This window comes from Palaemon carinicauda, chromosome 30 (genome assembly GCF_036898095.1).
Source record: "Palaemon carinicauda isolate YSFRI2023 chromosome 30, ASM3689809v2, whole genome shotgun sequence".
Classification (NCBI taxonomy): domain Eukaryota; kingdom Metazoa; phylum Arthropoda; class Malacostraca; order Decapoda; family Palaemonidae; genus Palaemon; species Palaemon carinicauda.
In genome coordinates this window covers 59,570,227-59,585,391 of record NC_090754.1, presented here as the reverse complement: position 1 = coordinate 59,585,391, position 15,165 = coordinate 59,570,227, and the positions used below count along the sequence as shown (strand labels likewise).

Genomic DNA, 15,165 nt, shown 5'->3' with positions numbered 1-15,165 from the left:
ATTATCCTTTACGTGTTTCATAAATACCGTCCGAAACAAACTCTTTGATATCGATCATGAGATCCCGCGAAGCTTTGAGCAACCCTGGCTTTGAGAACAGTCGTTCATGTACAGCAAAATTAATCTCGAAATATTCCATTTCAGAGATTCTTAAAAAGTTTTGCTAACTTATATCGAGATTTCAAATAATTTTCATATTTTTAAAAAATTTCGTCTTCGTAGTTCATATTCAAGAGTGAATTCTAAAGTTCAACCAAGAATAACGGATATTTTGGTTCGAAACACTAATCATCAACAGTATAGATATTTCGTATTTTCCTGAAACCTAACTAATATATATATATATATATATATATATATATATATATATATATATATATATATATATATATATATATATATATATATATATATATATATATATATATATATACACACAAACCCTTCTGAATGTGGATACCTAAATATAGTGAAACGATTTGTTTATTATCATCATGATCAGCAAAACTGACACCTATACTAGGTTGGTTAGCTGTAAGCAATCAGAATAAAGTCTCCCACCATCACCAATTCATAGTGGCCAGCGTGGTGATGACGACCGTCCAAACCACAGACATGAAAAAAGGACATGTCTGAGGCCTTTTCCTGTAGTGTCAATAGGCGTAGGAGATGATGATGATAATGATGATGATATGTATATATATGACATGATATCAGTGACTGTTTAAAAAACAGTTATATTCACACGCTGATAAGATATCGCTTCTGACAGTTCATCTTAACTGCCTTATCACACCAAACGTTCAAGCGTTCTGGTACAGGTAAGCTGTGTATTGGGTGATTACAGTTAGTAAAGCAGGTTTACCTTTATCATTAAACTTTATAAACTGTCTAGTGTGGAGGAAGTACCAGAGGAACCAAGGAATTTTTTAGTACAGCTTCCCAGCTGTTTTTATTTTTATGATTATTATTAATAAATTACTAAGCTACACCCAAAGTTGGAAAAGCAGGATGCTGTAAGCCAAAGGGCTTACACAGGGAAAAACTACAAGAAGTTTAAGAACAATAATAAAATTAAAACAAATCTTTCATATATAAACTATAAAAAACTTGAAAATAACCAGAGGATAAAAACTTCAAAATAACACGAGGAAGAGAAATAAGATAGGAAAGTGTGCTCGAGTGTACCCACAAGCAAGAGAACTCTAACCCATGACACTCGAAGACCATGGGACAGAGGTTATGGCAAAACTAGAGAATGTCTTTGAAATTGATGAGACTTTTTGGATGTGCCCTTGTGATTAATTTCTTCAGATTGCAGTTATTCAGTTTTGGGGTAAGTCTGAGGCAAGGCAAATTGATATTTTCTCAATTCTCCTTTGTCTGAATATTACAGTCTTAATTATTATTATTATTATTATTATTATTATTATTATTATTATTGTTATTATTATTATTATTATTATTATTATTATTATTATTATTATTATTATTATTATTAGCTAAGGTACAATCCTATTTGGAAAAACATAATGTTATAAGCTCAATGCCTCCAACAGGGAAAAGTAGCCAAGTGGGGAAATGGAATAAGGAAATAAATAAACGAATAAAAAGCAATGAATAATCAATATGAAATATCTTAAGATCATTAACACCATTAAAAGAGATTTGACATATATACACTATAAGGGAGACTTAGGTTAGCCTGTTCAACATAAAAACATTCGGCGAAAAATTGAACTTATATGGTCAAAAATTTTAAATCATTTACGAAATTTCACGGAATATTATTGAAATGTAAAATGTAGAAATAAAAAAAGATATTAAATGCCTGCAATTTTTCCAATATTGGAAATGATAGGCCTACAATTACATTTTCTCAGGGGATCTAGACCATATGTCCATTTCCCAGTAAGTCTTGTGCATGTTGGTTCTCTGCATTTGCTAACTTTTCCTGTATAGGTAATAAATTGGCCAGGACACCAGCTACCCGTTGAGATACTACCGCGAGAGAGTTATTGGGTCCTTTGACTGGCCAGGCAGTGTTACATTGGACCCCTCTCTCTTGTTACCGCTTCTTGTACCTTTGCCTACACATACACAGAATAGTCTGGCCTGTTCTTTCTACATTCTCTGTCCTTGTACATCTGACGACACTGAAATTACCAAACAATTCTTCCTCGCTCAAGGGGTTAACTGCTAGAGCTGTAATTGTTCAGTGGCTGCTCTCTACTTGGTAAGAGTAGAAGAAACTCTTTAGCTATGGTGAACAGCTCTTTTATAAGGACACTTCAAAATCAAACCATTGTTCTCTAGTCTCAGGTAGTGCCATAGCCTCTATACCATGGTCTTGCAATGTCTTGAGTTAGAGATCTTTTGTTTGAGGATATACTCAGGCACACTATTCTATCTTTTTTCTTATTTCCTTTCCTCACTGGGCTATTTTCCTTGTTCGAGTCCTTGAGCTTACAACATCACCCATGTAGCTCAGATAATAATAATAATAATAATAATAATAATAATAATAATAATAATAATAATAATAATCCTAGATATTACTCAGTCTTACCACATGATGAACTAGGTTTCATATCCTCCTGGCTAGCACAGTGGTAAAATTTTTGCCTAGCAATTGCATGGCAGTAGATCGATCCCAGCCCGGGACCGTGAGTTCAAGCTTTTCACTGGGGAGGCCACTGCTGTGGTGTTAAAGGTTGTGGGTTGTGGTGTTGTAGTGTTGTGGGTTGTGGTGTTAAAGGTTGTGGGTTGTGGTGTTAAAGGTTGTGGGTTGTCATGTTGTAATGTTGTGGGTTGTGGTGTTAAAGGTTGTGGGTTGTGGTGTAGTAGCTTGCCTGGCTGATGTTCTGGTGAGCATCTATTCCGATGAAACTGGAACTGAAACTAGACACCTTTAACCTTTAATTTGTTCTAAATACATTGCTTTTCATTTGATATGTTTGTTCACTCAAGAACAATATTAAGGTACAGTTTTGTTATCACTTCATTACCTGCAGTAAGAAATTGCTATCTGTCATTCGCAGCTTATCTTGTTTAACTTCGATAACAGTACGTTCTGTCTTTATAAGATTCCCTTAGAGGCTGACATTGACATCTCAAGCTCCACACTTGTTTCTTAGTGAGGACGTCTTCATCAAGACATTTTTACTGTTACTGTCAGTGTCTCTCTTCGTCTCGTTTTGATATATTATTCTGGTTCGTCTCAAAACTAGGAATTTTAACGATCTCTTCTTATCGCCCATCCTGCTCTTCGTAAGTCTTTCTTTTCGTTTTACTCTAATCATTTTCGCAATTATTTTTTTCCGTCTCTGCTTAATAAGTCCGTTATTGTCAATTATCTCCGCGTGACATTAACATCTCAAAAAATTATCAAATTTCTTATGTTTTTTCAAATACTTTACAAATTCTGTCCATCTTATCTTTTCCATAATGGAAAAGATAACGGAACAACATCTCAAAAACTATTAATTTTCTTAGCTTTTTAACTACTTTACCAATTCTGCCCATATTCTCATCTTTTCCATTATGAAAGAGATTACAGATTTGTTTAATTATATTGTCTAGATTTATTTTGATTCTGAGGTATAGGTTATGGTAGAAACACTGAATAAAAATAGGATGTTTTCACCTGGGAGTTTCTCAAAAGAGGAGTGAATTTGATATATAAAAAAACTTTGTTGACTATTTCTTAAGTACATGTCTTATATAAGGCATTCCACATGAGAGATTAGTTCAGCAAATGTTCAGCTGGGCTCCACAAGGCACTACAAGTGTTGGAAGACCCCGGCCTACATGGCTGAGGACTATGAAGCGCCACATAGGAGATGATGAATGGAGAAGTATTGAATTAAAAGCTCAAGATAGAGACGACTGGCGAAATCTAACCGAGGCCCTTTGCGTCAATAGGAGTAGGAGGAGATGATGATGATGATATGGCACAGATTTATTTTCAAAGAAAACCATACTTGTCTAGAGGAAACACTTACTTATATCGCTAGTGATGTGTTCTTGCAGTTAAAAGAAAGGAGATGGGCTCCTCCATAGTTTATAGAGTATGGTATATAATGCGCAAGGCCATGGGGGATGATTTGACGTTGATTGCAATATTTTCATCTAATTATTATGATTCGTAAATATAATTTTCAAGGTGAATGGAAACCAAAAAGTCATTTTGGAAACTATCCCTGGAAACCATAAAGTATGTATTGTGGGGGCTATATTGAGATTGGGATTGAGGGACTAGCCAAGGTTTGTAAGGTGTGTTTGGATAAGGAAAAGTTCCAAAGGAATGAATGCCAGGAAAACTGTTCATTGTCAAAAGACATGGCATTGTCTTAGTATATCAGGGAACACATAATGTAGATTTTTGGTTAAAAACATAAGGTGTGAAAGAACTTAAGAGAAGAATAGTTTAGTTTCAGACAAGGAGTAGCTGGTATGGACCGATTACAACAGTTATGTTCCAAGTGTGAAAGTGAGAAGAGAATATAACAAGGGTATTGAGAATGTAAGGTTTACATTATAAGTTGATGAGAGTGAGTAAAACTTTTCGTGACGGAAACTAGTACAGTGGTAATGCGTTCACCTAGCATTTGCATGGCAGCAGATCGATCCCAGACTAGGACTGTGAGTTTAAGCTGTTTACCTGGAGGTTACTGATGTCACTGAGCACCACAGTGGGCGGTTGGGATTGCCCAGCTGACGTTCTGGTGAGCGTCTCTTTAGATGATACTGGAACTAAAACCAGACACCTTTAACATCTTTTAAAGGTTTAAAGGTTTAAAATCCGCTTATGAATGACAGAGTCAAGGGACAGCGACATTGCCTTATCAAGCAGGACAATGCCCTAGAGACTGACCATATATACATATGATCAGCACCAAAGACCCCTCTCCATCCAAGTTAGGATCAAGGAGGGTCAGACAATGGCTGCTGATGACTGAAAAGATAGACCTATAGGCACCCACAACCACCCCCCTCATTAGCTCACAAGGATGGTGAGGTTGGAGTGATCAAAGGAAGTAACGAGTTTGAGCGGTTCTCAGCCCCAGTCTGGCGTTCACAAGTCAGGGACGTTACCGTATCGGCCACCATAACCCTGTTAGAGATGGAATCAAGAGATTGACAGATTTAATGAGGAAGTAAAGAGAAAAGATAATGGAATTATCTTAAGTTTTAAGATAAGGAAAAGATAGTCGTAAATGGAGTTTTAAATGTTTGATTTTTGCAGTATTTAAGAGTAAGATTTGGTACAGTGAAGAGAAACAGCAGAAATCGTAAAAAGAATCTGAAAGTGTTCTAGTGTTGTGGGTTGTGGTGTTAAAGGTTGTGGGTTGTGGTGTTGTAGTGTTGTGGGTTGTGGTGTTGTGGTGTTAAAGGTTGTGGTGTTGTAGTGTTGTGGGTTGTGGTGTTAAAGGTTGTGGGTTGTGGTGTTGTAGTGTTGTGGGTTGTGGTGTTAAAGGTTGTGGGTTGTGGTGTTAAAGGTTGTGGGTTGTCATGTTGTAGTGTTGTGGGTTGTAGTGTTAAAGGTTGTGGGTTGTGGTGTTGTAGTGTTGTGGGCTGTGGTGTTAAAGGTTGTGGGTTGTCATGTTGTAGTGTTGTGGGCTGTGGTGTTAAAGGTTATGGGTTGTGGTGTTGTAGTGTTGTGGTGTTGTGTGTTGTGGTGTTGTAGGTTATGGGTTGTGGTGGCCGATGTGGCAACGTCCTTGACAGATGAACGCCAGACTGAGGTTCCAGTCCCGCTAAAACTCTTTAGTTCCTTTGGTCGCTGCAACCTTACCATCCTTGTGAGCTAACAATGGGGTGTTTGGGGGAGCCTATAGGTCTATCTGCTGAATCATCAGCAGCCATTGCCTGGCCATCCTTGGTCCTAGCTTGGGTGGAGAGAAGGCTTGGGTGCCGAACATATGTATATATGGTCAGTCGCTAGGTCATTGTCCTGCTTGATAGGGCAATGTCACTCTTCCTTGCTTCTGCCATTCATGATCGGCCTTTAAACCTTTAAAGAGGAGAAAATTGAGAGTAAGGTTATGAATATAAGTAAGAAATAAGAAATATGGAAAGATGAGACAAGTGAATAATGAATAGTGAATGTGAAAGGAGGTAAAGACGAATTAGAAAGAGAGGACCTTAAGAGTCCAGGAGGTGCATGATAAGGATGGATGGTGCAGTATATATATATATATATATATATATATATATATATATATATATATATATATATATATATATATATATATATATATATATATATATATATATATATATATATATACAGTATATGATATACAGCATATATACATATATATATATATATATATATATATATATATATAATATACAGCATATACATACATACATATATATATATATATAATATAATATACAGCATATATATATATATATATATATATATATATATATATATATATATATATGTATGTAAAAATATATAATATATAATATACAGCATATATATACAGTATATATATATAAATATATATATATATATATATATATATATATATATATATATATATATATATATAAAAATATATATATATATATATATATATATATATATATATATATATATATATATATGTATATATATATACATATATATAAATATATTGTATCAACCGTGTGTCAAACGATTGTACAAAGTAACGACATTTCATCTTGTGTATATATTATGCTTATATCTTCGCTCTTCCCTTGCACTAAAAAGAACCTGAATAAACATGCCTGTTTTCTCACCATTAACAGTTAATCAACGCGGTGTCAGTTTTGAACAGGAAATTTCCTGTTGCATTGAGCTTTTGTATATAAAGGAGAGTGTTCTGTAATAAACTCACTCAGTTGCTTTCATCCTGTCTTTGAGTCACAACCTTCTCTCGGTCCGTCACATTGGTGACCCCGGAAGTCGACTCGCTCCTCCCGCCTTCCATCCCCCCTCGCCCCTCCGTCGTTGGTACTATGGCAGACTTGACAGAAGTTATTGCTGCGGCTTCCTCATTGAAACTTTCGTCATTCGCCAGCGGAGAGGCATTGGCTTGGTTTCAGCGTGGAGAAGTCCAGTTTCGCATCAAGGCCGTGACTCGCTCAACCACCAAAGCAGATTATGTTCTCGCGGCGATACCCGAGGACACCTTCCCGGAATTATCCGACTGGTTTTGTGAACAAGGAGACACCCCAATAGCGTATGACGCCCTCAAAACATACCTTCTGCAGCAGTACTCGCCGTCGCCAGCCGCCCGTATAGCAAAGCTTTTTCAGATCTCGCAACAACCGTTGGGGGACCAAAGGGCTTCGCTCGCACTCAGGTAAATGACCAGTATCGCTCGCCTGCAACCTGCTGCAGACGGCACTCCTCGTGAGGTGAACCTACTTCGTGCCCTTTGGATACGCCGTTTACCCGGACCTGTACGTGCTGCCATACCCGATGTCGATAGTTTACCCATAAAGGACTTGATGACCAAAGCCAATGCCCTTATGGACAGCCACTTCAAGACCTCCATCAACGCCTCCACTCCTGATGAAGAGGATGCCTATTCAACGTCAACCAAAGCTAACATGCATGCCGTAGGACATACATGCCTACCCCGTGATGTGCCGAAGTGGCGACAAAGCCACCCACCACCCACCACTCGCTTGCGCCCCATCCAACGACTTCTACAGGCACTTACTACCTCCCATCCGCCGCAGTTTTGCTACTACCACTTCAGATTCGGGGAAACCGCGAAGAAATGTGCCATGGATTATCAGTGGCCAAAAAACGTGTAAGTAGGCCATCGCTCATGGTGGTGGCCTCCCGTGTTTCTAATCTTTTCTTTTTACATGATGCAGGAACGGGCGTGCTATTTTCAGTAGACACGGGTGCTTGTCATTCTCTTTTGCCAAGGGAACTCTTCAGGACACGATGTAGTCTATCTACGTCTGCCGACGTCCGCTTGGTAGCTGCCAAAAGATCTGCGATACCCACCTACGGTTACGAGAACCTCACATTATCGTTCAGAAACGGTAAATTTAATTGGAAGTTTCTCGTTGCTGACGTCACATTGCCAATCCTCGGTGCAGATTTCCTCTCTCATTTCCACCTTCTGGTCGATGTTGCCGACCGACGATTGGTCAACACAGACTCGTACTTGTCGACAACTCTTCAACCTGCCCCCTCCAACCTTGCTCTCCACATCAGCGCACCCACGGATGCCTACACCCACCTCCTCACATCGTACCCGGAAGTTTTCCGTCCAGACCTTCGCCAAACGCCCACGGCTCCTGCCAAGCACGGTATTTATCACCATATCAAGACGACGGGACCCCCAGTCTTTGCAAAATTCAGACTTCTGGCACCAGAATGATTGGCAGCCGCCAAACAGCCGAAATGGAGGATATGGGCCTTTGCCAAAAGGCCTCCAGCCCATGGTCGTCACCCTTACACATCGTTCTGAAGAAAGACGGCTCCCTCCGTCCGTACGGGTATTACAGGCGCCTGAACATGCAAACAGAACCGGATCACTACCCCCTCCCAAACATTGCCGACATGACCTCCTACCCGCATAAAGCAAAGGTTTTCTATACGCTCAACCTCCTAAAGGGGTATTATCAGGTGCCTATGAACCCAGAAGACATCCCCAAGACCGCCATCACCACTCCGTTTGGTACATACACCTTCAATTACTCCTGTTTTGGCCTTCATAATGCTGGGGCCACGTTTCAACGTCTCATGGATGGCATCTTAGGGGACCTCCCCTTCTATGTATGTTATGTGGACGACATACTTGTGTTCTCCTCCTCAAAAGAGGAACACCTACGTCACCTGCGCATCGTTCTCGACCGCCTGCAACAAAACGGCCTTGTAGTCCGGTACGACAAGTGTACCTTTGGCGCCAACGAAGTGTCGTTCTTAGGGCACCGTATCACTCCTGAAGGAGTCCATCCCCTCCCTGAGAAGGTAGCAGCCGTTCAAGACTTTCCCGCGCCCTTGACCGTCAAAGCTCTGCAGAAATTCTTGGGCATGATCAACTATTATCACTGTTTTCTGCCATCCATTGCTGCCACACTTGCTCCCCTCTACGCCCCCCTCAAGGGCAAGCCAAAGGACTTAAAGTGGGGTCCCCTTCAAGAAGCGGCCTTCTGCAATGCAAAGAAGGCCTTATCAACCGCTGCGGCTCTCGCTTTTCCTATGCCACATGCCCCTCTCCTTCTCTCCACTGATGCCAGCGACGTCGCTATTGGTGCAGTACTTGAGCAGGTGGTCAACAGCTCGCCCTGCTCATTGGCCTTCTTCAGCAGAAAACTGTCCAAGGCAGAATCGGGTTATTATACCTTCGATCGAGAACTGCTGGCGGTGCACTTGGCTGTCCATCACTTTTGCCATTTCTTAGAAGGTACACCCTTCGTCATTCGCACAGACCACATGCCTCTGGAGCACGCCTTCACTCGACAGTCCGACGCCTGGTCCGCCCGTCAACGCCGACATCTCTCCGCCGTGGCTGAATACAATTGCACCCTCCAATACGTCCCAGGGAAAATGAATCCCGTTGCTGATGCCCTGTCAAGAAACACGTTGGCTGCCGTTCAACTGGGATTGGATTACAACACCTAGCTGAAGCCCAATGACAGGATCCAGAGTATCAAGCATGTTGGACATCCTGCATGTCCTTCCATTGGGAAGACTTCCCCCTCGAAGACTCCAACACCACCCTCCTCTGTTACGTCAGTACTGGTAGACCGCGACCTTGGATTCCTGTTCCCATGCGCCGGCAGGTATTATTTCATTTACGGCCTTTCACATCCCTTGTGCCGTTCTACTACTCAGCTGCTGAAGACAAAGTTCATTTGGCACGGCATTTCTAAGAATGCTAAGGATTGGGTCCGCACCTGTACTTCTTGCCAAACTTCCAAAGTACATCGACACACGGATTCAGGAGTGGGCACCTTTCCTTAACCTCAGCGTCGTTTCGCACACATTCACATCGACATTGTAGGCCCCCTACCCACATCACAAGGACATCGTTACCTGTTTACCATCATCGACTGCTCCACTTGTTGGCCTGAAGCCATTCCCATGGAAACTGCAACGTCCGCCTCATGTACATCTGCCTTACTCTCAGGATGGATTGCAAGATTTGGTATCCCTGAGCATATTACTTCTGACAGGGGTACCACTTCCACCTCTCAACTGTGGACATCATTATTGAATCTCCTGGACATCACCCTGCATCAGACAACTGCCTACAACCCCGCTGCCAATGGAATGGTTGAACGTTTTCATCGCACCCTCAAAGCAGCTTTGATGTCCCGCTGCAAAGATTCCAACTGGTTTACTCAGTTTCCCTGGGTCCTCCTGGGACTAAGGACCACTCCTAAAGACGCTCTCGACGTCTCGGCAGCTGAAATGGTGTATGGCGACCCGTTGGTCGTCCCTGCCGAAGTTTTCCCTTCTACAACCTCCTCCGACGATCTCCAGCGCATACGTCACGTCGTGTGAAAAAAAACTCCATGCCGCCAGACTTACAAGCCCCCAGCGAAGCATCACATACCGACAAACTTGCACTCTGCAACGCACGTCTTCCTGTGCAACGACACTAGCAAGCCACCGCTAACGCCCCCTTTACACGGGCTCTTTCCTTGTGATCCGATGCAGTCCGAAAGCATTCCTACTAAACATTTGTGACAAAGAAGACTGGGTCTCCATTGATCATCTAAAACCTGCTTATCTCCTGCCAGATGACAGCCTACAGTTCGCCGCTCTAGATCAGGGCGCCCTATTTAACATGTACAGTATGTCATTTTTATGGGGGGGGGAGCCATGTACCAACCCTGTGTCACACGATCGCACATAGTAACGACATTTCATTTTGTGTATATATTATGTTTGTATCTTCGCTCTTTCCTTGCACTAAAAAGAACCTGAATAAACATGCCCGTTTTTCTCATCATTAACTGTTAACCTACGCGGTGTCGGTTTTGAACAGGAAATTTCCTGTTGCATTGAGCTTTTGTATATAAAGGAGAGTGTTCTGTAATAAACTCGCTCAGTTGCTTTCATCCTGTCTTTGAGTCACAACCTTCTCTCGGCCCGTCACAATATATATATATATATATATATATATATATATATATATATATATATATATATATATATATAGAAATATATGTGTGTTGTATGTATATAAACATACATATAATTAAATATAAACAGCACATATATCAAATATACACTTACATACATGCATTTACATATATAAATAGTGTGTATACACACATACATACATATATATATATATATATATATATATATATATATATATATATATATATATATATGTATATATACACACAGATATATATATATATATATATATATATATATATATATATATATATATATATATATATATATATATATATATATAAAAATTTATATATAGAAATCCATATGATATATTTTTTCAGGATCCATCATTAAGGAACTTCGAGACATCATCGAAGCCCAATGGCGCCAGAACCAGAAGAAAAAGATGGGGAGTTCGTTTCAACAGGAAGTGTCTTAAGACAGGTAAATTCAATTGTAAAGTTAGGATGACAAAATTTGGATTATATACAGAATTCTCTTCACAAAATGAAAGGTAATAATAATATTGTGTTATGTCTTGAATGATAAAAATAGGAACTTACTAGTCTTAATTTAATATCATTGGTCTTTTCGTTATCTATTCATGATGTGTAAAAATAGGCAATGAATTATCTGAATTTGATTTTAGGGATCATCTTATTGTCACACCATGAAGTGTAAAAACAGGCAACTACTTATTTGTAATTTGACATTAAGTTTACTGCCATCACTGCATTAACAGTATATTTTCTATTATCATGAAAATCTCCCGAATAAACTTCAAAATGTACAATTTTATCATAATTGTGTGTAATATACTTAATAGCATTCTTCTCTTCCTAATGGGGTTCGTTAGAGATTTCCAAGCACCTAAATTCCCTAAGACCATGTTGCAGTATTTTTTATAATAAAACCACTGAAACATCCTTCTTCATTTAAGAGGTTACCTACTGCACTTTAATTGTTCAGTGGCCACTTTCCACATGGTAAGGGTAGAAGAGAATCTTTAGCTATGGTAAGCTGTGTATTAGAAGGACACTCCAAAATCCAACTATTGTTCTTTAGTCTTGGGTAGTGCCATAGCTTATGTACCATGGTCTTCCACTGTCTTGGGTTAGAGTTCTCTTGTTTTGAGGATACAGTCAGACACACTATTTCATCTGTTTGCTTATTTCCTTTCCTCACAAAGGTATTTTCCCAGTTGGAGCTCATTGGCTTATAGCATTTAACTTTTACAACAAGGGTTGTAACTTAGTAAATAATCATAATAATAACAGCTCCAAAATCTGTATTTCTCAGGTACTATTTGGCCTGGTTGTGGCTTTCTCTACTTTGATGACCGGATTTACGAGTGCTTGGCCCGTTGTACTCCCGAAGCTACAAGAGAATCCGCGAAGCTTTAACGTCACAGACCAAGATGTGGCGTGGCTTGGTAAGAGAGGTCGTTAATGGAGTAAGTAGTTTGTATGAAAAGTCCAATGGAGCTGGCAACCTTATGTCATTATGTACCCTAAACCTGAAAAAAGTGCGGCTGCAAAATTTGATGAGCGTTGATTTCTGCTTAGAAAATAAGGGTGATGCAGTCTTGTGTCAAGAATTTAAAAATGAAAGTTTTATTCAATTGCTAAGCCCAGAAATTCCACACCTCAGGGCATATGATACATTTTTTCTATATATATTTTCAAGATTCAAGTTCATTATTATTCATTTTCTATGGCGTTAGTTTATGTTCCACCGTTATCTAGTCATTGACATATCTGTCTATTTGTCTGTATGTATGATTGGCCATATACATGACTGTTTATCTGGTTAGGTTAAGGTTTTTTACTTGGCCTGTGAGTCTTGAGCTACATGAGATTTGGGTACTGTATTTGACACACATATTCCATGAAAGAATTTAATGTGCAGAACTTGATCAATATTATACATAGAGGTCAAAGGTCTGAAAATAATACGCCACTGACAGTGGGATTCCATTTCACGAAGGGACCTTGTAGTCTTCAGGGTTAAGGTAAAACATGTCTGAATTTACTTCCAGTTTCAGTCCAAGGGATCGTAGGAATGTGCACTTCTCTGCTCTCGGGTCATATGGTGGAGTATTTTGGCCCGAGAAAACTCCTCCTCATCAACTTGTTTCCCACCTTTGGTCTGTGGCTCTTGATGGCCTTCACGTCTTTCCTGAGCGTCCTCTATCTCTGTCGCATTGGGCTGTGCATCAGCACATACATCATCAAGAGCTTCTTCCAGGCGTATATTGCCGAGCTGTGTCAAGCCAAAATACGGGGAGCTATTGCAGCCCTGCCTGAACTCATAATATCAGTTGGAGTCCTAGTTATTTACATCTTGGCCAACTTCTTTTCATATGAGGTTGTGACTGCTTTGTGTGCTGTGCCATTTCTTCCTCTGTTTTTCCTGGCTATATTCCTACCAGAGGTAAGTACTTGTGCCATTGTTCATAGTTTTTGTCAATGATTGTAAATAAATTACTTGAGCTTAAAGATAAATATTCCATTTCATGATATTCTATTGTCATTAAGAGAGACGACTGGTATGAAATTGAAGAGGTGGAATATTAAGATTTTTATTTTCTAATCTGTAGTGCTGTGAAAGTAGTAATGTCATTATTCATTGGACAGTCACCTTACTGGCTCATGAGGAGAAATAGAACAGATGATGTCAAAGCATCCCTGCAGCGACTTCGTGGACAAAGAGAAAATGTGAACAACGAAGTAAAAGTTCTGACACGTACGAGTAAAGTCCAAGTTTCAGCGTGGTCACAGGTGAGTGAAAATGGTAATTTGATTTTCTGTATTTTAAATGTTGGAGGAAATGGTATATGGAATTCATCCTGAAAAACGTATAATTTTTTATATAGAATTACACCAGCTAATGAATCCTTTTCACTGCAGATCCATGAGTTACGCAAGAGAGAAAATATCCTGCCAATCTTGCTTGTTTTATCAATCCTCTCTCTAAGAGAGATCAGTGGCCAGACAGCTTTGTTTTCCTACTCTGTTTACATGTTTAGACAAGCTGGTGTCGAAATGGATGCCTTCCTTTGCACAGTCTTGCTCGGGTGTGTCCGCGTCGTGACAACCATCATCGCTGTACCTGCCTTAGACAGAGCTGGCCGACGACCATTCCTGATTGGAAGCTCTGTCATCTGTGGAACATCTCAACTTGTCATTGGCTTTACCCTCTTGATGGAAATCCCAGGCGCTTCCTGGGTTCCTTTGGCTGGTTTGCTGATATATGTAGCAGCATTTGGCCTGGGTCAGGCTGGAATTCCCTGGATACTTATGGGAGAGCTTCTGCCAACACCTGTTCGATCGATCGGGTCATCTATTATTACTTTTACTTACTGCTTACTGATGTTTATTGTCAATTACATATTCTTCTGGCTACTGGCTAACATACGCCTTGGAGGGACATTATGTTTGTTTGCTTTTGCCAATGTCATTCTTGTGATCATTGCATACTTCTGGTTACCAGAGACAAAAGGAAGATCTTTGGAAAATTTAGAAGTTGCCTTTGTTAAGCGTAAAAGACTTGACCAAAATGACCATGATTCCAACCATGAGGTCACAATTGAATTACCATTATCGTAAGTTAATTTTATTGTGGTCATTTACGATCACAAGTATGTTTACACTGCATATTTGTAAAATGTATATATAGCTTACACAAACATGGACGATGTATCATTCTTTAAGCTAGAAATGTTATAAGCAGTGAATGCTGAAAAAAAAAATTCTCTTGAAAAAGATCTTTAATTGGTCCACATATGCCCAGCTTGTAGTGAATTATGCAACATTTTGGCAAGACCATAGTGTGCATTGCTTACTTTCTACTATGTAGAATAGTTTTGAGACTGCTGCAAATCCAGTATATGGAAAATGTGTTATATTTCTAAAGTTATTCTTGTATATTATGTTCATCAGCAAGGAAGGACATATTCCTTGACTTTAAATTAATGTGCTTAAAATATGTTTGTATGTAATACCGAAATAGAATTATGAATGACC

At 39.6% G+C, this 15,165-nt stretch overlaps 1 protein-coding gene across 4 annotated transcripts in view; it reads left to right on the top strand.

Annotated features, from left to right (window-relative positions):
- LOC137623197 (facilitated trehalose transporter Tret1-like) overlaps nucleotides 1-15,165 on the top strand; it is a 22,422-nt gene extending 7,257 nt beyond the window's left edge. The window contains exons 1-6 of one of the 4 annotated variants that reach the window (XM_068353899.1): nucleotides 797-821; nucleotides 11,482-11,584; nucleotides 12,440-12,572; nucleotides 13,179-13,573; nucleotides 13,777-13,920; nucleotides 14,050-15,165. In XM_068353899.1, the coding sequence (XP_068210000.1) occupies nucleotides 11,522-11,584; nucleotides 12,440-12,572; nucleotides 13,179-13,573; nucleotides 13,777-13,920; nucleotides 14,050-14,748 (1,434 nt within the window). In that variant the 5' untranslated portion in view covers nucleotides 797-821; nucleotides 11,482-11,521 and the 3' untranslated portion in view covers nucleotides 14,749-15,165. Of the gene's footprint in view, nucleotides 1-796; nucleotides 822-1,168; nucleotides 1,337-3,069; nucleotides 3,271-11,481; nucleotides 11,585-12,439; nucleotides 12,573-13,178; nucleotides 13,574-13,776; nucleotides 13,921-14,049 lie in introns of those variants that run through there. The other 3 variants (XM_068353900.1, XM_068353898.1, XM_068353901.1) reach the window with 3 other exon arrangements.